The sequence below is a fragment of the Rhinoraja longicauda genome, chromosome 2, assembly GCF_053455715.1.
Source record: "Rhinoraja longicauda isolate Sanriku21f chromosome 2, sRhiLon1.1, whole genome shotgun sequence".
Lineage (NCBI taxonomy): Eukaryota > Metazoa > Chordata > Chondrichthyes > Rajiformes > Arhynchobatidae > Rhinoraja > Rhinoraja longicauda.
Window position 1 is genome coordinate 45,701,589 of NC_135954.1, and position 24,317 is coordinate 45,725,905.

A 24,317-nucleotide genomic window follows, 5' to 3' on the forward strand; every position below is an offset into this window, starting at 1 on the left:
GTATCATCTTAGTCAGGGCTACTGCGATTCCTTTTCAAATTTCCCACAATGTTCTTGGATATATCTGATCAGGTCCTAGAGATTTATCTATCTTTGTACATTTTAAGAGATCCAGCACCTGCCCTGTTGCGATGTGGACTAGTCTCAGGCTTTCCTGTTAACTTTTGAATTCCCCTTTTGCTCTCAGAAAATTGTGTGCTTTCATCCTTTCTCTGCCCCTTATGATTTTACACACCTGTGGAAGATTATCCCTCAGTCTTTTACCCACAAAAGGAATAAAGTTCCACCCTCTCCCTTTAACTCAGCCCCTTGAGTCCTGGCAATATCCTCAAATATTTTCTGCTCTCTCTGCAGCTGAATGATATCTTTTGAACAATAGGATACAATTGTCTTGTGGTACAAGACAAACGTCTTGTACCACAGCATCAAAATGTTCCAACTTTTATTCTCAAATGCTCTTATTGATTAAGGCCTGTATGTCAAAAGCTGCCTTCACCACCCTGTCCACTGTAACACCAGTTTCAGGGAACTGTGAACTTGTAATACAGATAGACCTGGAAGTACAACACTCCTCGGGACCCTATATTCACTGTGAAGGTCCTGCCCTGGTTTGACTTCTCTAAATACAGTACCTCTTACTTATCTGAATTGAACTCAATTTACCAAAGCAGACGCAGATGGAATATAACATAGCAAAGTGTGAAATCATATACTTTGGTAGAAGGGATAAAGGCATAGATAATTTTTTAAATGGGGAGAGGATTCAGAAATCGGAGGTGCAAAGGGACTTCAGAGTGCTGGTGCAGGGTTCCAAAATGTTAATTTGAAGGTTGAATTAGTAGTGAGGAACAGGGCTGTGGAGTCGGAGTCGGAGCAATTTAGGTGGAGTTGGAATCGGAATCGGATACACATCAATTTCAAGAAATGACTGTTCACTTGCTGCATAATATATCCCACCCCTTGACAGATGCCATTGTAACAAGATAACCAATGTTTAAGAAAGAAAACTGCCGATGCTGGTTTAAATCGAAGGTAGACACAAAATGCTGTCTGAAGAAGGGTCTCGACCCGAAACGTCACCCATTCCTCTCCAGAGATGCTGCCTGACCCGCTGATTTACTCCAGCATATTGTGTCTACCTTTGAGATAACCAATGTTATTCACTTCACCTGTCAGTGGTCATAATGTTTTGGCTGATCAGTGTATACTTATTCGAGAAATAAATGTATACAATACATGATCCTTACCAAACTCCATCCAACATTCTCGGAAGCTATACATTCAATCCTGTTTACGCAAATTACACATATTCACCCCACATCCTTGCCACTCTTGTGGCCTACTGGTGGGGAATCCCTTCCCTTATTTTGAGGGGCGTCTCCACCACACCCTGCCCCCCATGTCCAGCAGCGGAAGGACCCTAGACTGTGATCCTCCCCCACAAAGCCTTGGTGTCGGCTGCACCAAGCTTCAGTGCGTCCCTCAGCACGTACTCCTGCAGTCGGCAACATTCCCCGTCGGACAGCTCGTTCTGCTGGGAAGTCAACAAAGCTCGGGCAGACCAAAGACCAACTTTCACCGAGTTGATAACCTTCCAGCAGCACTCGATGTCAGTTTCTGAATGAGTCCCTGGGAACAGTCCATAAATTACAGAGTCCTCTGTGATGGAGCTGTTCGGAATAAATCGTGACAGGAACCCTTGCAAACCTCCCCAGATCCTCTTTGCAAATCCACACTCTGCGAAGAGGTGGGCAACCGTCTCCTCTCCATAGCAGCAGTCCCGAGGGCAGCGTGCGCTGGTAATGAGGTTCCAACAGTGCAGGAAGGATCTGACTGGGAAGGCTCCCCTCACTGCCAGCCAAGCCAGTTCTTGGTGCTTATTGGTAAGTTCTGGCGATGAGGCATTTCGCCGGACAAGTTGGGCAGTCTGCTCTGGGAACCACGCCACAGGATCCATGGAGTCATTTCCCTGCAGGGCCTGCAGGACATTCGTGCTGACCACTGCCCGATGGACGTGGTCAAAGGTGTTGGTCCGGAAGAACCTTTCCAAGACCTCCGTGATAGACAGGAAATTCAGGGAGGCGGTGCTGTCTGTGGCCTTTCTGTCATACAAACCCCGTATAAAAGGATCTGCAGATCCTTAGCATGTCCGTCAGCAAGGATACCGAGCTGTCCTCCACCCTAAGGCTGTTGATTACAGAGCTCCCCCGTGAACCTTATGGAAGAAGAAGCGTGCGCACGTCTCATCTTGCTCCACGTTGCGGACCCTGGATCGGAAAATGATCTTGGCGGATTCGGAGGTAAAGAGCCGAGCTTGGCAACCCTTTCCTCCCTCGCATCTATCCCTCTCGACTGCAGAAGGAGCAGTTGCTGCAAATCTGTCTGGAGTTGACACAATTCCCTCTGACTGTCTTGCTCTCTGAACCCCTTTAAATATGAAGAACCTCTTGATGTTCTCTTTGGTTGCTTCCCACCAGTGTGTCGGGGAGTCAAAGAGGGGCTTCACAGTTCTCCAACATGCATAGTCCCTCTTTTTCTCCTCAATGTTCTCTGGGGTCAACAGCTTCTCATTTAACTTCCACGTCCCTCTGCCTGCCTTCCGTCCCTCCTGTAGGTGACAGGAAGCCTGAAGGAGGCAGTGGTCAGAAAAGAAAACTGCCGTGAGGTCGGCGTGTCTGACCATGACAGCCTTCGACGTGAAGAGGAAATCTATCCGGGACCAGGCTGAACCGTCCGGTCTCGACCAGGTGAACCGCGACTGGGACCCGCCTGCAGGGTCGCTGAATGCGTCGTGCAGCTTTGCGTCTTTGTCCGTCTCCATCAGGAGCTTGGAGCTGCTGTCTAGTCTGTTGTCGGCACTGCCAGATCGTCCAGCCGCGTCGATGATGCAGTTGAAGACACCGACCAGAACGAGCGGCCGGGACGTGGCCAGCAGCAGTGGGAGCTACTAGAGAACGGCCAACCGCTCAGCCGGAGAGGAGAGCCACGGTACATTGCATCCACCACCTGGAGATGCCCCCCAACCACCTCCCTGACCACAGTGATGGTGATGCTTCCTCCCCGCAGCAAGATCCCCAGACCGGAAGCGGGGCAGTCATTGCCCCCTGACCATAGCAACAGATCGTGGGGCCACTATCGAGATCATCTCCGATAGTCGCGGAGGTGTGATAGCCCGCACTCCTGCAGAAAAGTCACGTCCGCCTTGGCCAGGTACTGCAAGGCGTTTACACATCGCGCAGTGTTCTTCACAGCGCACGTTTAGCGATGCCAGTTTTAGCTCCATTGTCCTTAAACAGTCACTGACCGTCATCTTATCCTCTCTTGCCCACCGCTTTGGTGAATTGCAGCACCGTTTTGGGGCTCAAGAACTGGGTGCTGGCATCCTCAAGGAGAGGGGGGCAGGGGGTCTTCTCTGGCGTAGCTAGAGTTGTTGTCGGAGGGACCAAAACTGCACACAGTACTCCAGGTGCGGTCTCACCAGGGCCCGGTACAACTGTCTCTGGGGCCCATTCCTCCCTCGACATAACGAGCAAGGAAGGTGCGGACATCCGGGACGGGCACATACGGGTTAAGCATGTGCACCGTGATCATCCATTCCTTCTGTGTGGGGAGGGTGAAGAGCGGCTGCACCTGCAGCAGCGACAGCGGAGCTCCGTTCCCTTTCTCCCGGAAGTCTTGCATCAGCTTCTGCCATCCCATTGGATACTTGAAAGTGACATCAAAGTATCCGTTACCCGGGAAGTCCTGGAGACAGTAACTGTCCTCGGCCTCAAATTTGCAGGGCTCCTGCAAGACCTTCCTGATGAACAGGTCCCATGAGAAGGGAGCTCCCTCGCTGAGGTTGTTCATGCTCACTCACAGGGTATTGCGAATACCCTGTCCTCCCGCTCCATTTGCTGCTGCCATTCTGACTGGATGAGGTGCTAGGTTGGTTACTCAACCAGCATGGATCCACCTCTAAGCCAGCAACTGACAGACTCCTGGTCACCAACGTGACCTCCAATTTCGATCGGGTGGATGCTAGATCCGTGATCCTTGTCCTCTACTGATACGAACAGATACTACACTTGATCTTAGTCAAAAGGAGGAGGTGCAGGATAGAAAGGTCAGTATGGGCATAGGCAGGGGAATTAAAGTAGTTAGCAACCGGGAGACCCAGTAGGCCCAGACTGAGGTGGAAGCCAAGTCATTGGATATTTTTAAAGTTGAGATAGATTTTTAGTACGGGTGTTAACAATTATGGGGAGAACACAGGAGAATCGGGTTGAATTGGAAAAATATCATGATCAAATGGCGGAGCAGACCCGATGGGCTGAATGGCCTAATTCTGTTCCGATGTCTTTTAAGCTTGTGTTTAAAGGCATTCAGCACCTCCTTGACAGTAATGCAGACTATCTCCAATACATCCCCATTAACTTTTTCGTTCCCTAATCTTCTTGTCTTTCTCCACAGTAAAAACGGAATAAATGTCCATTGAGGACCTTCATAAACGTGCTTAATAAATTCCACCTGATTTAAGCCCTTGGCACTTTGGCAGTCCCAGCCTATATTGGGAAAGTTAAAATCCTCAGCTATGACAACCTATTAGTCTTGTAGCTCTCTGCATTCTCCTGGTATATTTGTTCATCCAATTCCTGTTAACCATTTGGAGGCCTATAGTACAGTCCCAATGAGGTGATCATCCCTTTCTTATATCTGAGTTCCACCCATGAAGCCTCACTGAATGATCCCTCAGTAATTTTACCTCTGGCTACTTCCTGATGTGTTCCTTAATCACAAATGTCAATAGTCAATAGTCGTTTATTTGTCACATACACATAAATGTGTAGTGAAATGAAACATTACCCGCAGTTAAACAATAAGACCAATAAGAATAATGTAACTCCCTTGTCTCTTTCTCTACCTTTCTCACGCTTGTATCCTGGAACATCGAAGGTCAGTCCTGTCCTTCCTTGAACTGTTTCTGTAATGGCTATAATATTCCAGTCCTATGTCTTGAGTTTGTCCACCTTATCTGAGAGGCTTCTTGCATTGAAATAAATGCAATTTAATCCAACGGTTTTCACGATCCCTGCTGTGCTCTTGCCTCTCGGAAATCTATTGCGGTATATACAAAACGTGTCAATTTGTATCAGCCTTTAAATATCACTTGTTTATTATTTTAGTTCTGAATTTTGCTATTGAGGTTTGCTCGTTATCATTGCTTATATCAATAGCTGTTTTCAGATGAGAAATTTTTTGTCTTGTAATTATTCCTAAATTTACAAATACTTACAATTATAAATCTGCGATTGAGGAAATATTTACAGTTATTAGATCTAACAGATCCTTTTTGTGGTAAACAATATAAGTTTTTTTTGCCAAGAATGCTGCATCTGGGACATTCTTCATTTTCATTCTATTATTTAGTTGCCTTGAAAGATTCCATTGCTGTCTCTGAAAATAATTGTAAGGGCTTCTCAGATTACTGAGGATCTTACTTAGAGAAACCTAACTTTATGCAAATTCACCCGTAAAATATTTCACGGTGGTAGTGTGGTTAATGTTTTGTGGTATTGATTGACAACAGGATACAGAATGTACAATGACCTCCATAATGTTTAATGTTTGGGGCAAAGGCCCATAATTTTTTTTATTTGCCTCTGTACTCCACAATTTGAGATTTGTTATAGCAAAAAATCACATGTGGTTAAAGTGCACATTGTCACATTTTAATAAAGGCCATTTTTATACATTTTGGTTTCACCATGTCGAAATTACAGCAGTGTTTATGCATAGTCCCCCCATTTCAGGGCACCATAATGTTTGGGACACAGCAATATCATGTAAATTAAAGTACTTATGTTTAGTATTTTGTTGCATATCCTTTGCATACAATAACTGCTTGAAGTCTGTGATTTATGGACATCACCAGTTGCTGGGTGTCTTCTCCGGTGATGCTCTGCCAGGCCTGTATTGTAGCCATCTTTAGCTTATGCTTGTTTTTAGGCCTGGTCCCCTTTAGTTTTCTCTTCAGCATATAAAAGGCATGCTCAATTGGGTTCAGATCGGGTGATTGACTTGGCCACTCAAGAATTGATCATTTTTTAACTTTGAAAAACTCCTTTGTTGCTTTAGCAGTATGTTTGGGATCATTGTCTTGCTGTGGAATGAACCGCTGACCAATGAGTCTTGAGGCATTTGTTTGAACTTGAGCAGATAGGATGTGTCTATACACTTCAAAATTCATTATGCTACTACCATCAGCAGTTGTATCATCAATGACGATAAGTGAGCCAGTACCTTCAGCCCAGTACCATACATGCCCAGGCCATAACTCCCCCTCCCCCCCCCCCCCCCCCCCCCACCGTATTTCACAGGTGAGGTGGTATGCTTTGGATCTTGGGCAGTTCCTTTTCTCCTCCATACTTTGTTCTTGCCATCATTCTGATATGTTAATCTTCGTCTCATTTGTCCACAAGACCTTTTTTTCAGAACTGTGGTTGCTCTTTTAAGTACTTCTTGGCAAACTGTAACCTGGCCATCCTATATTTGCGGCTATCCAGTGGTTTGCATCTGGCAAGTAGCCTCTGTATTTCTGTTCATGAAGTCTTCTACAGACAGTGGTCAAATCCACACCTGACTCCTGAAGAGTATTTCTGATCTGTCGGACAGGTGTTTGGGGATTTTTCTTTATTATAGCGAGAATTTTGTCATCAGCTGTGGAGGTCTTCCTCAGCCTGCCAGTCCCTTTGCGATTAGTAAGCTCACCAGTGCTCTCTTTCTTCTTAGTGATGTTCCAAACAGTTGATTTTGGTAAGCCTAAGGTTTGGCTGATGTCTCTAACAGTTTTATTCTTGTTTCTCAGTCTCATAATGGCTTTTTTGACTTTCATTGGCACAACTTTGGTCCTCATGTTGATAAACAGCAATAAAAGTTTCCAAAGGTGATGGGAAGACTGGAGGAAAGATGGGGTGCTGAGAGCACTCTTACACCTGCGTTAAGGAGGCATTTAAGCACACCTGAGCAATTACAAACACTTGCGAAGCCATGTGTCCCAAGCATTATGGTGCCCTGAAATGGGGGGACTATGTATAAACACAGCTGTAATTTCTACATGGTGAAACCAAAATGTATAAAAATGGCCTTTATTAAAATCTGACAATGTGCACTTTAACCACGTGATTTTTTTCTATTACAAATCTCAAATTGTGTAGTACAGAGGCAAATAAATAAATGATGGGTCTTTGTCCCAAACATTATGGAGGGCACTGTATTCCATTAATTTAATTAAGGTTAGAATTAGGGTGAAATGAAAGAATTATAGTTGGTTATGCAGAACAATACAATATGGGTAGTTATAGAAAACATTTCTGACTGATAGAAAACCTGGCTTATGCGCAGTTCTCGGAAACTGCATCCTTCATCCCCTGGGGTTGCCTTTAATTAAGTCTGCTTGATGTCCTGCTGCTCAGCTCTTGCTCCACCTCCTCCCTGTCACAACAGGACTGTCCTCACCTTTCACCCTTTCAGCCAACAACATATAATCCTCCAACATTTTCGCCACCTCCAACAGGATCCCTCCACTAACTACATCTTCCCATCTCCACCCCTTCCCAAAGAGACCGTTCCCTCTGCAACTCCCTGGTTTACTCATCCTTTCCCACCCAAACCACCCCCTCCCCAAGTACTTTCCCCTGCAACCTTAGGAGATGCAACACCTGTCCCTATACCTCCTCCCTCGACTCCTTCCAAGGACCCCAACAGTCTTTTCAGGTGAGGCAGAGGTTCACTTGCACTTCCTCCAACCTTATCCACTGTTCCAGGTATGGACTCCTAAATATCAGCGAGACCAACCACAGGCCTGGCGATCTTTTCACTGAACACCTCTGCTCAGTCTGCTTAAACCTACCTGATCTCTTGGCTGATAAACACTTTAACTCCCCCTCCCATTCCAACACTGACATTTCTGTCCTGGGCCTCCTCCACTGTCAGAGTGAGGCCCAGCGCAAATTGGAGGAACAGCATCTCATATTTTGCTTGGGCAGCTTACACCCCAGCGGTAAAAATATTGACTTCTCTGAATTCAAGTAACCCTTGCTTTTCCCCTCCATCACTCCCCCATCATAGTTCTCCGACCAGTCTGACTGTCCCCCTGATTAAATTTAATCTCTGTATGCTTTATTGTCCTTCCTCAAGCTAAATGATCGATATCTCTGCTTCCCGCTCCCTTGACTCTCGGTCTGAAGAAGGGTCTCGACCCAAAACAGCACCCATTCTATCCGGTGATGCTGCCTGTCCCGCTGAGTTACTCCAGCATTTTGTGTCTCTTCGGTAAACCAGTATCTGTATTTCCTTCGTACACATAGCAGTAATTAAAGTCAGTATTATACAGTCGTTTCTCCTGCGCAAAAAGTAAAATAAATGTATGTTTTATAATGATGTATAAGGATGGCTTAACTGATCATACTATATATATATTTCCAGGCATACACTGCAAAAGATAGTTAGACTAGGTTATTTGAATGTTTTGAACCAATTCAGATTTTATTGTCAATAGACACAAAAAGTTGGAGTAACTCAGGCAGCATCTCTGGAGAGAAGGAATGGGTGACGTTTCTGGTCGAGACCTTTTTAAGACGTCTTGACCCGAAACGTCACCCATTCCCTTCAGAGATGCTGCCTGTCCCACTGAGTTACTCCAGCTTTTTGCGTCCATCTTCGGTTTAAACCAGTATCTGCAGTTCCTTCTTAGATTTTATTGTAGCTCCCTCTCACATTTACCTCTTTCATAATTAACTTGAGATACAGTGTAACAACGGGGTTTTTTAAAGATGAACAGTGGCAAAGATTATAAACTATATATTGAACTTTGTTTTGTGTCGCTGAATTCAGTGAAAGTCTTTATTGAGCAAAAAGACTGGAGAAAATTGATTGTAAGGTGAGCAAAGAGGTTACAGTAACTAAATATGGGTCCAAAGATTTTACACAATCTGGAGTTTCAGCCCATATCATTAATAAAACCAGGGAGCTCAACATTCCTGTGCTCGTTCTTTGAAACAGCATTGTTAGTTGTAGCTTCTTGCATTTTACCATAGCTCAGCAGATCCTGTTCCCATTTGGAAAGTTATTACATCACTTGTTACGTGATAGGTGAAACAAGACTTTATCCATGTCAGTTTAACCCTTGGCAAATGCAATTATTAATTGCAATTGTTAGGAAGTGCAGTTCTGGTAGAAGCAAGCATCCATTTTTCATGCTATGGTCATGCTAATGGCAGAGGTTTCAAACAACTCCAGCAACACAAAATTGTGCATCTATGAGGCTCCGTGGAGCATTGGTAGCACTGTGATTGTATTTGACTGGAGTCTGCTCTCTTGGTTCCGCATATTCCTCAATCTATTCATAGTCATGTCGCACAGAGACAGGGTCTTTGGCCCAATTGTCCATGCCAACCAAGATGCCTGATCTAGGCTTGCCCCACCTGCCTGGGTTTGGCCCATAGTGCTCTTAAACCTTTCCTATTTATGCCTCAATTTAGTCAGGTGATAAATTCTCATTTTATGATGAATATAGAAAACCATGTCATGGCCAGGTATATCTAAATATCAGATTGTGCTAAAGTGCTTACAACAGGCTGTACATGAAATATAATGATTCCAGATCTTAGTTGCCTATTAAAATGGTATCCTTGTGTTACTATACACCTGTAATATGCATTCACATTTATTCTCGTGCTGAAAGTGCTTTGTAAATGCTTCTTGTTTTTAGTGCCTGATTGCTGCAGTGCTATTGTGGGGAGAGGATATGAGGATTATATTATATATGCAATAGGTAGACTTTTTCTTTCTTTTTGAAGTAAAAAAAATCTGGAGATGTGGAATTTAAACCTAAAGCTGAAAATACCTGAAGCATACCAAGCTTGGCCTGTATCTGCTCTAAATGACTCTGTGAAGCTCATTGGGTTAGGCAGCACCTGTGTCGAATCAGTCAAAATTTCATGTCTGTGGCATTTCATCAGCAAATATATACAAATAAATTGAATAACTATGATTACTTGGTTCCCCATGTCAACATTAACTACATGTTTTTTGTTGTATGCAGAAATTTCTTGAAAGCTGTGAATTTGTGCAGTGAAATTCCAATTGATATTCATTATTGTTGATAGTCCATTATATTACAAGGCTCAATATTTTACATTTCTCCCCAACATAGTCACTTGCATCATAAAGGCTCTCCCACTGTCATTCTTGTCACATCCTTTTGCATATACATTCACCCAGATAGTAGTGCCTAGGTAGGTAAATTTTGACAAGTTGTCATGGTTCATTGATCCTAATTCAGATTGTGATGTGACTCATCTCAGTTATTGTATGTGACAGAAGAGGTAACTGAAGCATGTGATGCAGGTATCCTGAAAACCATCAAACAATGAAATCAGTGGATTGATAACTTTCATTGTTACAGCACATCCTGGGTAGGTAATCCAAAATAATCTTAAATAGAATTGTGCCTATTATACTAATAGTAGCACTGAGACGTTTACATTGCTCTGACCTTCTGATTGTGACATCATTATTATAAATGAAGAAAACCATTTGAATCTTAATTTTGGTATAATAAACAATTTAGACACCAAAGTGAATCCTACAATGTCCAAGGGTGAAGTTAAGATTATTTTAAGAAGTCATCTGTGTGTGTTGACATATTGACAAATTTGAACAAAAGCTACTGTTGTTCACAATGTTTGAATTTTGTTTCTGAGTTTTAAGATTAGTGATCATTTTGTTAAAATTGACAAGGAAAGCTATGCCATTTTTTACTCTACTTTATATATCATTTTTATTAAAAAACAATTGAAATCACTGCTTCTGGTGTTTCTAGGGATTCTGTCTCACCACTTACTACTTGTTTACTAACTGCCTCTTGGCAATGTCATTCAGGAGCACTGCATTAATTCTCACAAATTTGCTGAAAATGCTCAATTCTGCCTCCCCATCCCCAGGCTTGACTTCTCAATTGTCTCCAAAATTTCTAACTTCAAACCTAACACTCAGTATTAGATAATCAGAAATTTCTATCTGTTTGGTTTTAGGTAGTCCAAAGTGATTGTTTTTGGTCCCTTTCACAAACTCATTTCATTGGCAGTCTCTTCCATTCCTCTCTGCCATCAGTCCAAAACTAAGATAACTGTTCAGAATCTGGATGTCATTTTTGAATCTATGATTATATTCACTGAGACGACCTTGTTTTATTTCTAACATTGCCTGACTTTGCTACCTATTTTGAGTAAATTCTGGGGCAGGTTTGGATCAGGCTTTGTCAAGAAACGCTGTGTTTGGAAGCATTGAGATTCCCGGGAATATGGAATGAGCCCGCAGCCCACTCCATATACTCCGTACAAAAAAATGGGGTATACTGATACTTAAAGGTGTTTTAGCTGTAAACAAGACACAGAAGGTTGAATAGCCTTTATTTACAAAAATAGGTTAGGATATTATTTACTTCCAAATTATTGAAGACTATCATCAAAATACATGAGATGGAACTAGGTGTATGCCACTTGCCCCGCCATGTCTGTTCTGCATTCATTGAGATCGTAGCTAATCTTTTACCTTAGCACCACTTTCCCACACTAATTCCATATTCTTTGATTATATATAACATATATAACATATATAACAACTACAGCATGGAAACAGGCCTGTCCGGCCCTACCAGTCCATGCCGACCATTCTCCCTGACCTAGTCTCATCTACCTGCACTCAGACCATAACCCTCTAATCCCCTCTTATCCATATACCTATCCAATTTACTCTTAAATAATAAAATCGAGCCAGCCTCCACCACTTCCACCGGAAGCCCATTCCATACAGCCACAACCCTCTGAGTAAAGAAGTTCCCCCTCATGTTACCCCTAAACCTTTGTCCCTCAATTCTGAAGCTATGTCCCCTTGTTGGAATCTTCCCCACTCTCAAAGGGAAAAGCCTACCCACGTCAACTCTGTCCGTCCCTCTCAAAATTTTAAAAACCTCTATCAAGTCCCCCCTCAACCTTCTACGCTCCAAAGAATAAAGACCCAACCTGTTCAACCTCTCTCTGTAGCCTAAGTGCTGAAACTCAGGCAACATTCTAGTAAATCTCCTCTGTACCCTCTCCATTTTGTCAACATCCTTCCTATAATTTGGCGACCAGAACTGCACACCATACTCCAGATTTGGCCTCACCAATGCCCTGTACAATTTCAACATTACATCCCAACTTCTATACTCGATGCTCTGATTTATAAAGGCAAGCATACCAAACGCCTTCTTCACCACCCTATCCACATGAGATTCCACCTTCAGGGAACAATGCACAGTTATTCCCAGATCCCTCTGTTCCACTGCATTCCTCAATTCCCTACCATTTACCCTGTACGTCCTATTTTGATTTGTCCTACCAAAATGCAGCACCTCACACTTATCAGCATTAAACTCCATCTGCCATCTTTCAGCCCACCCTTCCAAAAGGCCCAAGTCTCTCTGTAGACTTTGAAAATCTACCTCACTATCAACTACTCCACCTATCTTAGTATCATCTGCATATTTACTAATCCAATTTGCCACACCATCATCCAGATCATTAATGTAAATGACAAACAACAGTGGACCCAACACAGATCCTTGGGGCACTCCACTAGACACTGGCCTCCAACCTGACATACAATTGTCAACCGTTACCCTCTGGTATCTCCCATTCAGCCATTGTTGAATCCATCTTGCAACCTCACTATTAATACCCAACGATTTAACCTTCTTAATCAACCTTCCATGTGGAACCTTGTCAAATGCCTTACTGAAGTCCATATAGACAACATCCACAGCCTTGCCCTTATCAATTTCCCTGGTAACCTCTTCAAAAAATTCAAGAAGATTAGTCAAACATGACCTTCCAGGCACAAATCCATGTTGACTGTTTCTAATCAGGCCTTGATTATCCAAATAATTATATATATTGTCCCTAAGTATCTTTTCCATTAATTTTCCCACCACAGACGTCAAACTAATAGGTCTATAATTGCTAGGTTTACTTTTAGAACCTTTTTTAAACAAAGGCACAACATGCGCAATGCGCCAATCTTCCGGCACCATCCCTGTTTCTAATGACGTTTGAAATATTTCCGTCATAGCCCCTGCTATTTCTGCACTAACTTCCCTCAATGTCCTAGGGAATATCCTATCAGGACCTGGAGACTTATCCACTTTTATATTCTTCAAAAGTGTCCGTACCTCCTCTTCTTTAATCCTCCTAATTTCCATCACTACTCTACTTGTTTCGCTTACCTCACATAATTCAATATCCTTCTCCTCGGTAAATACCGAAGAAAAGAAATTGTTTAATATCTCCCCCATTTCTTCCGGCTCAGCACATAGCTGTCCACTCTGACTCTCTAATGGACCAATTTTATCCCTCACTATCCTTTTGCTATTGACATATCTGTAGAACCCCTTGGGGTTTACTTTTACATTACTTGCCAAAGCAGCCTCATATCTTTTTTTCGCTTTTCTAATTTCCTTTTTAAGATTCCTTTTACATTCTTTATATTCCTCAAGAACCTCATTTACTCCCTGCCGCTTATATTTATTGTATATCTCCCTCTTTTTCCGAACCAAGTGTCCAATTTCCCTGGAAAACCATGGCTCTTTCAAATTATTATTCTTTCCTTTCCACCGAACAGGGACATAAAGACTCTGTACTCTCAAAATTTCACCTTTAAATATCCTCCATTTCTCTATTATATCCTTTTCATAAAACAACAATTTCCATTTCACTCCTTTTAAATCCTTTCTCATCTCCTCAAAATTAGCCTTTCTCCAATCCAAAATCTCAACCCTTGGTCCAGATTTGACCTTCTCCATAATGATATTGAAACTAATGGCATTATGATCACTAGACCCAAAGTGCTCCTCAACACATACCTCCGTCACCTGACCCATCTCATTTCCTAACAGGAGATCCAACACTGCCCCTTCTCTGGTAGGCACCTCTACGTATTGCTGCAAAAAACTATCCTGCACACATTTTACAAACTCCAAACCATCCAGCCCTTTAACAGAATGTGATTCCCAGTCTATATACGGAAAATTGAAATCACCCACAATCACCACTCTGTGCTTACTACTAATATCTGCTATCTCCTTACATATTTGCTCTTCCAATTCTCGTTCCCTATTTGGCGGTCTATAATACACCCCTATAAGTGTTGCTAAACCTTTCTCATTTCTGAGTTCCACCCAAACAGCCTCCTTAATCGAGCCTTCTAGTCTGTCCTGCCAAAGCACTGCTGTGATATCCTCCCTGACAAGCAATGCAACACCCCCACCTCTTGCCCCTCCGATTCTATCACATCTGAAACAATGAAATCCTGGAATATTTAATTGCCAATCGCAAACCTCCTGCAACCATGTTTCACTGATCGCCACAACATCATACTTCCAGATGTCAATCCAGGCTCTAAGCTCATCCACCTTTCTTACAATGCTCCTAGCATTAAAATATACACATTTAAGGGACCCATCATTTCTTATTCTCAGTTTATTTCTTTTCCCTTCTTTCTCTCCTACATATTGGGTCTGAGTGTTTCCCTTTTCTGCCTCCTGCCTCACACACTGCCTATTAGCTATCTGTGTTTGAGTCCCTCCCCCCAACCGTACTAGTTTAAAGTCTCCGCAGTTATTTTAGCAAATCTCCCCGCCAGGATATTGGTTCCCCTCGGGTTCAGATGCAACCCGTCCTTTTTGTACAGGTCATACTTCCCCCAGAAGAGGTCCCAATGATCCAGAAACTTGAAACCCTGCTCCCTGCACCAGTTCCTCAGCCACGTATTTATCCTCCACCTCACTCCATTCCTATTCTCACTATCGCGTGGCACAGGCAGTAAGCCTGAGATTATTACTTTGGAAGTCCTTTTTTTTAACTCTCTTCCTAGCCCCCTGAATTCTCCTTTCAGGACCTCTTCCCTTATCCTACCTATATTGTTGGTACCTATATGTACCACGACCTCTGGCTCCTCTCCCTCCCCTTTCAGGATATCCTGGACACGCTCAGACACATCCCGGACACCGGCACCAGGGAGGCAAACCACCATCCGGGTCTCCCGACTGCGTCCACAGAAACGCCTATCTGACCCCCTCACTATAGAGTCCCCTATTACTACTGCTCTCCTCTTCCTTTCCCTACCCTTCTGAGCAACAGGGCCGGACTCCTTGCCAGAGGCCCGGGCACCGTCGTTGCCCCCAGGTAGGCTGTCCCCCCCAACAGTACTTAAACAGGAGTACTTATTTCCAAGGGGTACAGCCACCGGGGTACTCCCTAGTCCCTGCCTCTGTTCCTTGCCCCCCCTAACAGTGACCCACTTGTCTACCTCCCGTGGTCTAGGAGTGACCACCTCCCTGTAACTCCTATCTATAACCTCCTCACTCTCCCTGATCAGACGGAGGTCATCAATCTGCCGCTCCAGGTTCCTAATACGGTCCCTTAGGAGCCCCATCTCGTCACACCTGGCGCAAATGTGGATGTCTGGAAGACTATCAGACTCCCAGATTCCCCACATCTGACACCCAGAACAAAAAACTGCCCTGGCAGTCATACTCTCCAAACAAAGCCCCGCGCTCGGTTACTAAACCTACCGCCCGGCCGCTACTCCAACCGCTCCAACCGCCCACCCAAAAGAACTGAGTGATCTCCATCTGTCTGTCTTGCTTGCATTGAAGGACAGCCTCCACAGCCCCCTTAGAGAATTCTAAAGCTTCACTAATCTCTGGATGAATAAATTTATATTTTCTGCATTGAATGGCTGGTCCCTTATTTTGTGACTGACCTCTGGATGTAGAATTGATAAATATCTGTTGAAGCCAGTAAAATAGTGAGTTTCAGTAATTTCATTCCAATGTACCAATTAGCATTGTGCTTGAAGACTGAAAGACCCACGCCGGGTCCTCCCATTGTTTATTAATTATTTCCCTCCTCCCTCAAGGCGGTGCCCGCATGTCGGGTCCTCCTTTGTTCCTTCCCTCGTCAGCAGTGTCCTCACTTCCTCGTCCGTTGGTTGGCGCCATCGTCAACCGCCACACCGACCTCTCCACTGTGGCTGCCAGGTCATCTCCGGATGCCTCTGGCGCAGTCCCAACCGCAGGCTCCACCGCCCCAGGCACCGTCGGCCAAGGGCTTCCTCGGCTCGTAATGCTCCACCTCCGGACCGCGAGGGTCTGCCCTCGGCTTCTCAGCGGCCCCTCCGGAAGGCGTCCAGAACTCCAGAAGTTTAATGGATAACCTCGTGGCCCTTATTATGAGTCTTACCCAATTTGGGCACCTTATCTGCCTGTGCTTGCTCTGGGGACGGGGGAGGTTTACAAGAATGATCCCAGGAATGAGTGGGTTAACATATGATGAGCGTTTGATGGTGCCGGGCCTGTACTCACTGGAGTTTAGAAGAATGAGGGGGGACCTCATTGAAATGTACAGGATAGTGAAAGGCTTGGATAGAGTGGATGTGGAGAGTATGTTTTAACTAATGGAAGAGTCTAGGACTAGAGATCATAGCCTCAGAAATAAAGGAAGTTCCTTTAGGAAGATGAGGAATTTCTTGAATGAGAGGGTGGTGAATCTGTGGAATTCTTTGCCACAGAAGGTTGTGGAGGCCAAGTCAATTGATATTTTTAAAGCAGAGATAGATAGATTCATGATTAGTAAGGGTGTCAGGAGTTATGGGATAAAGGCAGGAGAATGGGGTTAGGAGGGAGAGACAGATCAGTCTGACGAAGGGCCTCGATCTGAAACGTCATCCATGCCTTCTCTCCAGAGATGCCTCCTGTCCCGCTGAGTTACTCCAGCATTTTGTGTATACGATAGATCAGCCATGATTAAATGGTGGAGTAGACTTGATGGGCCGAATAGCCTAATTCTGCTACTGTCACTTATGACCTTATGAGAAGTTATAGAGTCTTTCAGAACGGAAACGGGCTCTTCGGCCCAGTTCTTCCATGCTGACCAAAGATGTCCCAATAGACAATAGGTGCAGGAGGGGGCCATTCGGCCCTTCAAGCCAGCACCGCCATTCAATGTGATCATGGCTGATCATTCTTAATCAGTACCCCATTCCTGCCTTCTCCCCATACCCCCTGACTCCGCTATCCTTAAGAGCTCTATCTAGCTCTCTCTTGAATGCATTCAGAGAATTGTCCTCCACTGCCTTCTGAGGCAGAGAATTCCACAGATTCACAACTCTCTGACTGAAAAAGTTTTTCCTCATCTCAGTTCTAAATGGCCTACCCCTTATTCTTAAACTGTGACCCCCTTGTTCTGGACTCCCCCAACATTGGGAACATGGTTCCTGCCTCTAACGTGTCCAACCCCTTAATAATCGTATACGTTTCGATAAGATTTCCTCTCATCCTTCTAAATTCCAGTGTATACAAGCCATTTAAGCTTGTCCCATTTGTCTATGTTTAGCCCATATGCCTCTAAGCCTTTCTTCTCCATGTACCTTTCTCAACTATTCCTCTGGCCATATACCTTGTACAAGAAAATGCTAGGAGCAATAATTAAATTTGAAGTACCAACCTAGAAAAGAAACGACACTGGTCCAAATGCAAAGGAAACAACTGAAATGGCATGCAATAGGCAGATCTAGGCAATTGCACAACTCGTATTTTGCAATTATGCCAAATCCTATTGTGTAGCATGATGGGCAATTAAACTATGAAGAGAAAGTGGTTACTCAATGCTATGGTGCTCAAAATATCATTTCAGTGACCAGGCAGAAGCACCCATCTTCAGTCAGAACTACTTTCAGACTTGAATAGATAAGTTGCTAAGCAACATTTCATGCCACCCAAGTGGAAGGCGCTGATGATCTCAAACATAGCCACCCAAATTTGGCTGTCCTGAGCATAACCCATGCCAAATTTCACACTGTTTTACTATAGGTGGTTCAGTCAATGTTAACAGTGGATTTAACTAGATTATCATCTTTGCTCAAACAGGTCAGAGGTTTGTCGGTCTATGCATTGTAGATTCCTTTTGTTTGTTGACTGCCCATTTTGCGATCATTATTGATTTCATTGATTTAAATGACAATGGTACCATTGAACATGTCTAGTTAATACTCTGAAGTAAGACAGTTTCTGATAACTGAATTCCTACAGTTTTTGCAAGGACAGCCGCCAGAGAGGTTTTGTAAGGACACTCGGAGAGCTGCAATGAAATCCTACATTTAATAAATTGATGGTAATATCCCCACTCCCCAAACAACTGATTTGTAAAGCCTGCTGATTTACAACTGGATTGCTATAATACCACAAACCACTTGTGCTCATTTAAATAATGTTGAATTTGAGATTATGGCAGATGAAGTGGCAAATCTCTTGGCACATGATGTTATCATTTATTTAGGCTGCAAATAGATGTATATATGAATTGATAATGGCATATTGTGTGGAAGTGGGTTATCTGGAACCTTGTTGAGAGATCAATTGTCTTGGCAACCAATTAATGTAAGTGTAAAGAAACAGAAATGTAAATAACTTTAATCGGAGTCAAATTAAAAATATAAAAATGGACAATAATTATATTAAGAGAAGCATTTCTAAAAAAAACGGAATAAATCCTTTATATAAATTAGTTTTACTGCAGAGCTGAGACTCTACTTTTCTAATCCTGTCATTTTAGAATTTAAATATCATTAAACACCATTTCAAAGTATTTATGAAATTATATCTGTTTTAAAAGAACAGATAGAGTAATTTCTTGACACATGGGAGATTTGCAGCAAATCACAATTTTTGCATAATTTATGGCAACAACATAATTCATATAACATTTTGTCATTTTTACGATACACAGAACATCTCCTTCGCTATGTATATATTAATGCTGGGTGCATTTAACTCACCATTATTTCATGAACAAATTCAGTTTTTGAATTTAATAAGCTGCCTTTTGAATATCCAATCATCCAGGTCAAATATTCAGCAAAATTTTGTCTGCCAACTACTTTCATTTTGTGAAGTTAAAATATCTTCCCAATTGTAATAGATGTAAATTTGTTCAAAATTGTAATGTTAAATGTTAAATATTTTCTTAACACTATAGACAAGCTAGCTATATGATGTCATCAAATAGCATCAGTGATTGATATGTCACCATAGACTTGGCGAGCCTGCAAGTTTAAATAAAAACTGATACTATTTTAACCTGTTAGTCATGGTACTTGTTTTTAAAAAATATCTTGCTTTGCTAACTGCCATCAATTTAGGTCAAGGTGTTATAAGCTTTACATTTTTAATACAGAATGTTATAATCTGGTCCAAAACACATGAAAATGCAGTTTGAGCAATGTCTCTTAATAATCTTTAAAAACAATTTAAAATGCATAGCAATAATTCCTTATTTAAAACTTGTTATTTCTGTTACAGGTTTGAAGAGGCAGAGTCTGGCCAATTTTGGAGGAGGTGAATTTCATTGGCGGTTAACAGTGGGAACCTGACAGGAATCTATGCTGCGACTTCTCATGGAGGAATAGCTTTATTGACTGTGAACCTTGCTATAGAAACCTATAAGGAAACAATGTCATCAAACAAGAGCCAAAATCCACATGGTCTTAAGCAGATAGGCCTGGATCAGATATGGGATGATCTTCGAGCTGGCATTCAACAAGTTTACACCAGACAGAGCATGGCTAAATCTAGATACATGGAACTCTACACGTATCCTGTTGCATAATCAGCATTGTTGTTGGCATCAGTTTGTCTACTTCTAGCTTATTCTCCAAGAGTTCAAGTATAGGCAGCAGGATCCCTCAAGGTAGTGTAACTGAAAATATCTTGATTTGAAGAATTCATTATGCTTTACAAGATTTACTAGCGAGGTAAAATATCTTTTTAACGTGGATTATTTAGTGTGCAAATAAAATAATAATTTAATTTTCTTTGAAGTAGAAAAGTGGAGAATCTTGAACTATTTGTGCTGCACTGTCACTCTGCTTTAGAATGGGCGTATGCAGTTCCACAATTATGAAGGAAAGCATGGAATAGTTCATAGTTATTGCTGTTTACTTCAAAGTTGCTGAGAACGGGTGACCCCTGGTGATATCAGTGAAGTGGCTAGAAACAAAAGAAAAAATACTGCAAATGCAGAAACCCCCGAACAACAAAATGCAGGAAATCGGCAGTTCAGACAGCATCTGTGGAGAGATAAACAGCTTCTGAGTATAAGACTTATAAATTAAGAGCATGAGTGGGCCACTTAGACCCTCCAGCCTGCTCCTCCTTCAGTAAGATCTGACTGAAGGCCTGTGACTAGTGGTGTACCTTGAGAATTGGTGCTGGGCCCATTGATGTTTGTCATCTATACCAACGTTTGGATGAGAATGTACCAGGCATGATTAGTAAGTTGCAGATGACACTGAAATAGGTAGTATTGTAGACAATGAAGATGATTATCAAGAATTACAGTCAGAGCTTGATCAAAGGGGCTTGGGCGAAGTAATGGCATTTGGAGTTTACCGGATAAATGGGAGGTGTTGTATTTCGGGAGGTCAAACAAGCTCACATTGAACGATGGGGCTCTGATGAGTGTTGTAGAGCACAAGGATCTAGGAGTACAAATACACAGTTCGCTGAAAGTGGCATCACAGGAAGATAGCATAGTGAAGGTTTTTTGGCATGTTGGCCATCATCATTCAAGGTGATGTTATGTTACCGTTGTACAAGCTGTGGAGAGGCTGGACTTGGAGTATTGTGTTATGCTTTGTCACCACTGCAATGGGAAAGAGACCTTGTGGGGTTTGGTGGTATATGCAACAAGCTGCCAAGGGTAGTTTAAACAGGTACATCAGCAACATTTAAAAAAAATACTAGGACAATACATAGAGTGGAAAGATTTCAAGGGATATGGGACTAGTTTGGATGCCACATTTCTTCGGCATGGTCGAGTTGGGCCAAAGGGCCTGTTTCTGTGCTGTGTGACTCTGACTGACCTGATTGTGACACATTCACGTTTTGTAATTCACCCCACATTTATCAGAATCTATCTCATTCTGCCTTCTACCAGTTCTTCAGGCACTCTGCTTCCACCGCCCTTTCAGGATGTTCCAATCATTCACAATTTCTAGAGAGAACATTTCATTTCATTTTGGTCTTAAATAGGTAACCCCTTATTTTTAAACAGTGATGCTTTGTTCTAGATTCTCTTATGACAAGACATTCACTCTGCATTCACATGGCCAAGTCTGAACTCCACTGGATACAATACCAGCCTGTCCAACCGTATAAGACAACTTACCGGGTCCAAGTATAATTTAGTAAATTGTCCATGATTGTGGTCTAAGGGTCAGGAAATCAAAGAGCCAGTGGCTGAGGGGGTTGCAGACTCCTAGTTCCAAGGGTTTGGAGATTATTTTTGTTGGGATTATTGTATTGAAGACAGAGCTATCATTCTCTCTACTATAAAGGTCAGGGGGCAGATTCAACCCTCCTGATCGGCAGGGAAGTTCCGATGAGGTAAAAATATGCCGCCTCATCTGGCCTAGGCACCGCATTTTCAGTGGGGGGTGGGCTTCAGGTGGGGGCATTTCAAGTGTACTCTTATAACTTTGTCATAATTAAAGGAGATGCCGGACAACCACTTGCCGGAAAATCGGTGATGGACCTGTACTTTATATGGCACAGATGACCTAAAACTATCAATGGATGCTACATTGTTTGACAAAGTATTTTACGTGTCAATAGAAGAGATTGCCTTTTGTGAGCAGATAGACATAAAATGCTGGAGTAACTCAGCAGGTCAGGCAGCATCTCTGGAGAAAAGGAATAGGTGACATTTTGGATTGAGGCCCTTATTCAGATTGTGAATTGGTCGGGAGTGGGAAACTAGAGGTACAAACAGCGGGCACCAATGACTCAAAGGTGGAGCTCATGATGATCCATTGTTAGCTGTGGAAAAGGTGATAATGAAGGGATACAAACAGGGAAACTAGCAAGATTACTAGGATGGGGGAGGGACGGAGAGAGAGAAAATGCAAGGGTTATTTGAAATTGGAGAAATCAATGGGTTTATGGCACTAAACAAGGGAAAATGATAATCTAATTTTCACAGAAGGATATCTGCTGTAAGAACCAGTATAATCAAAGCATGCCCTTGTGATACAGCGTTCCTAAAGGATCTTTAATCTTCACTTAATGTTCCACATTACCTGCTGATGCTGAGTGTATCAAATGAAAAAAACAGACTTTTTCAGTTTTAGAAAAGATTCTTTGGGAGTAAACATTTTAAACATGAAAGAAAAATACAAGGAGATATCCAGACAACCCCTAACCTCGTTCCCAATGTGGACACAAAGAATTGAATTGTGCAAAATAAAACCAAACTTTGGCCTATCATGTCCACACCAACCATTAAATTAAACTGATCTACACCAATGCGAGCTAAATAATTAAATAATTGAAATATATTGAAATGATCTAAACAAAAAACTTTCAGGTCAAGAATCTCCATTCAGACTAATGAAGGTTCCATAGGATCTCAGAGTTAGATTGCCTGGTGTTTTCCTAGAGAATCCCGCCATGATTAAATTCTATATCTGGTCTTAATCCCACTTCAAATATTCAGAATCATTTACAACTTCTGCTTGGTCCTGCCCAAATTCTTTTAAACATTATTTCTGACAATTTGAAAGCAAAATGGTTTTAGCTTTAAATTCTTTAACTATTAGAAAACTTCAAAGATATTTCAATTATAAATGTAAATTAAATCATTTAAATATTTTTAAATGCTCTGTGGAGTACATGGATATGTGATGTTTCGGATTGGGACACTTCCTCGGGCTGATTTGGGGGTGAGGAAGTGGAAGAGAGGGGGATTGGACAAAGCCTGGCAAAGTGGCCCAGTAAATTCTCACTCTTACAAACTAGGAAATCAATTTTGATTTGATGACCAATGCAGAAGTACATGTCAGAGCAGCAACAGTACTACCTGAGAGTAAAGTGTCAATCTGATAAAGTTGCATGACAGGACAATTTGCTTGATAAGCAGCATTCAATAGACAAATCAAAGTGATTTCACTGATTTAAATTCTGCAGCCCACCACAGTAGACAAATAAATAACTATCAGTGTTTATTAAATAACCACAGATTCAAGCATGGACAGCCATATCTTCACCCAATAATTCTGCAAAGTCGGGAATTCCCTTCCATGCCTCTATCTCTATACCTTTCTTTCCATCTTTAAGATACACAGAATCACTTGAAATACTTTTAAAGTTGTATATTCATTTCTACAAATTGCCTTGGGGTGTATTTGTCTTATTAAAGGCACTATATAAATGGCAATTGTTCTTTCTACTTTCTGCAGTAATTAATGTTGTTTTCTTTGGCTGCATGTAGTATCAACAGCAGTTTCAAAAATTATTTTGTAGAAATTGAGATGGAATGATGATATTGTTACACAAGCTGTGTAGGAAAAAAAACTGCAGATGCTAGTTTAAATCGAAGGTAGACAAAATGCTGGAGTAACAGCGGGTCAGGCAGCATCTCTGGAGAGGAATGGGTGATGTTTCGGATCGAGACCCTTCTTCAGACTGATGTCAGGGGAGGGGGCGGGACAAAGAGGATGTAGTCGGAGACAGGAAGACTAGTGACAGAACTGGGAAGGGGGAGGGGATAGAGATGGAAAGTAGGGACTATCTGAAGTTAAATCTGATATTACACAAGCTAGTGTGCAAGTTAATAAGAGAATAGACCAAGCTCTCTTGTCCACACTTGTATCTCTGATGCAGTTGTCTGAAGAAATATCTAAAAATAACAATGCTATCAGTATACCAACATAAAGACTTTTTAAAAAAGACTGTTTCTTCATGCCAGTAATTGTCTCCATTGGCTGTGTGACCAACACTGCTAGGCAAAGAGTATAATCTTGCACATGGGCTCAGTTTCAATTTATGAGCACATTATGTTGTACATTTGGGATCCTTTGAGAATACTGCAGCTTACAATTCCAGATTGTTGTCCAGAAGAGCAAGTTTGAATCCAACCACATCCAAAAAGACAATTTAAGAGTCATGTAGCACAGAATTAGTTAAGCCCTTTGGCCCAACCCATCATTGCTGACCAAGTTTTATAACTAAGCTAGTTCCATTTCCCTGCACATGGCCCATACACACTGTTATAAAATAAATTGGCCCACGCGTCTTTAAAATTTGCCCATCTCATCTTAAAGCTATGCCCTCTAGTATTTAATTTTACCATGTTCTCACGGTCTACCCTTTCAATGTTTCTCATAATTTTATATACTCCCAA

At 42.3% G+C, this 24,317-nt stretch overlaps 1 protein-coding gene across 2 annotated transcripts in view; it reads left to right on the forward strand.

The window, feature by feature from the left end:
• The window catches only part of cul1b (cullin 1b), a 93,056-nt gene that overhangs the window by 7,711 nt on the left and 61,028 nt on the right, over window positions 1-24,317 (forward strand). For both annotated transcript variants that reach the window (XM_078418417.1, XM_078418411.1), the window contains exon 2: window positions 19,439-19,729. In XM_078418417.1, the coding sequence (XP_078274543.1) occupies window positions 19,590-19,729 (140 nt within the window). In that variant the 5' untranslated portion in view covers window positions 19,439-19,589. The remainder of the gene's footprint in view (window positions 1-19,438; window positions 19,730-24,317) is intronic.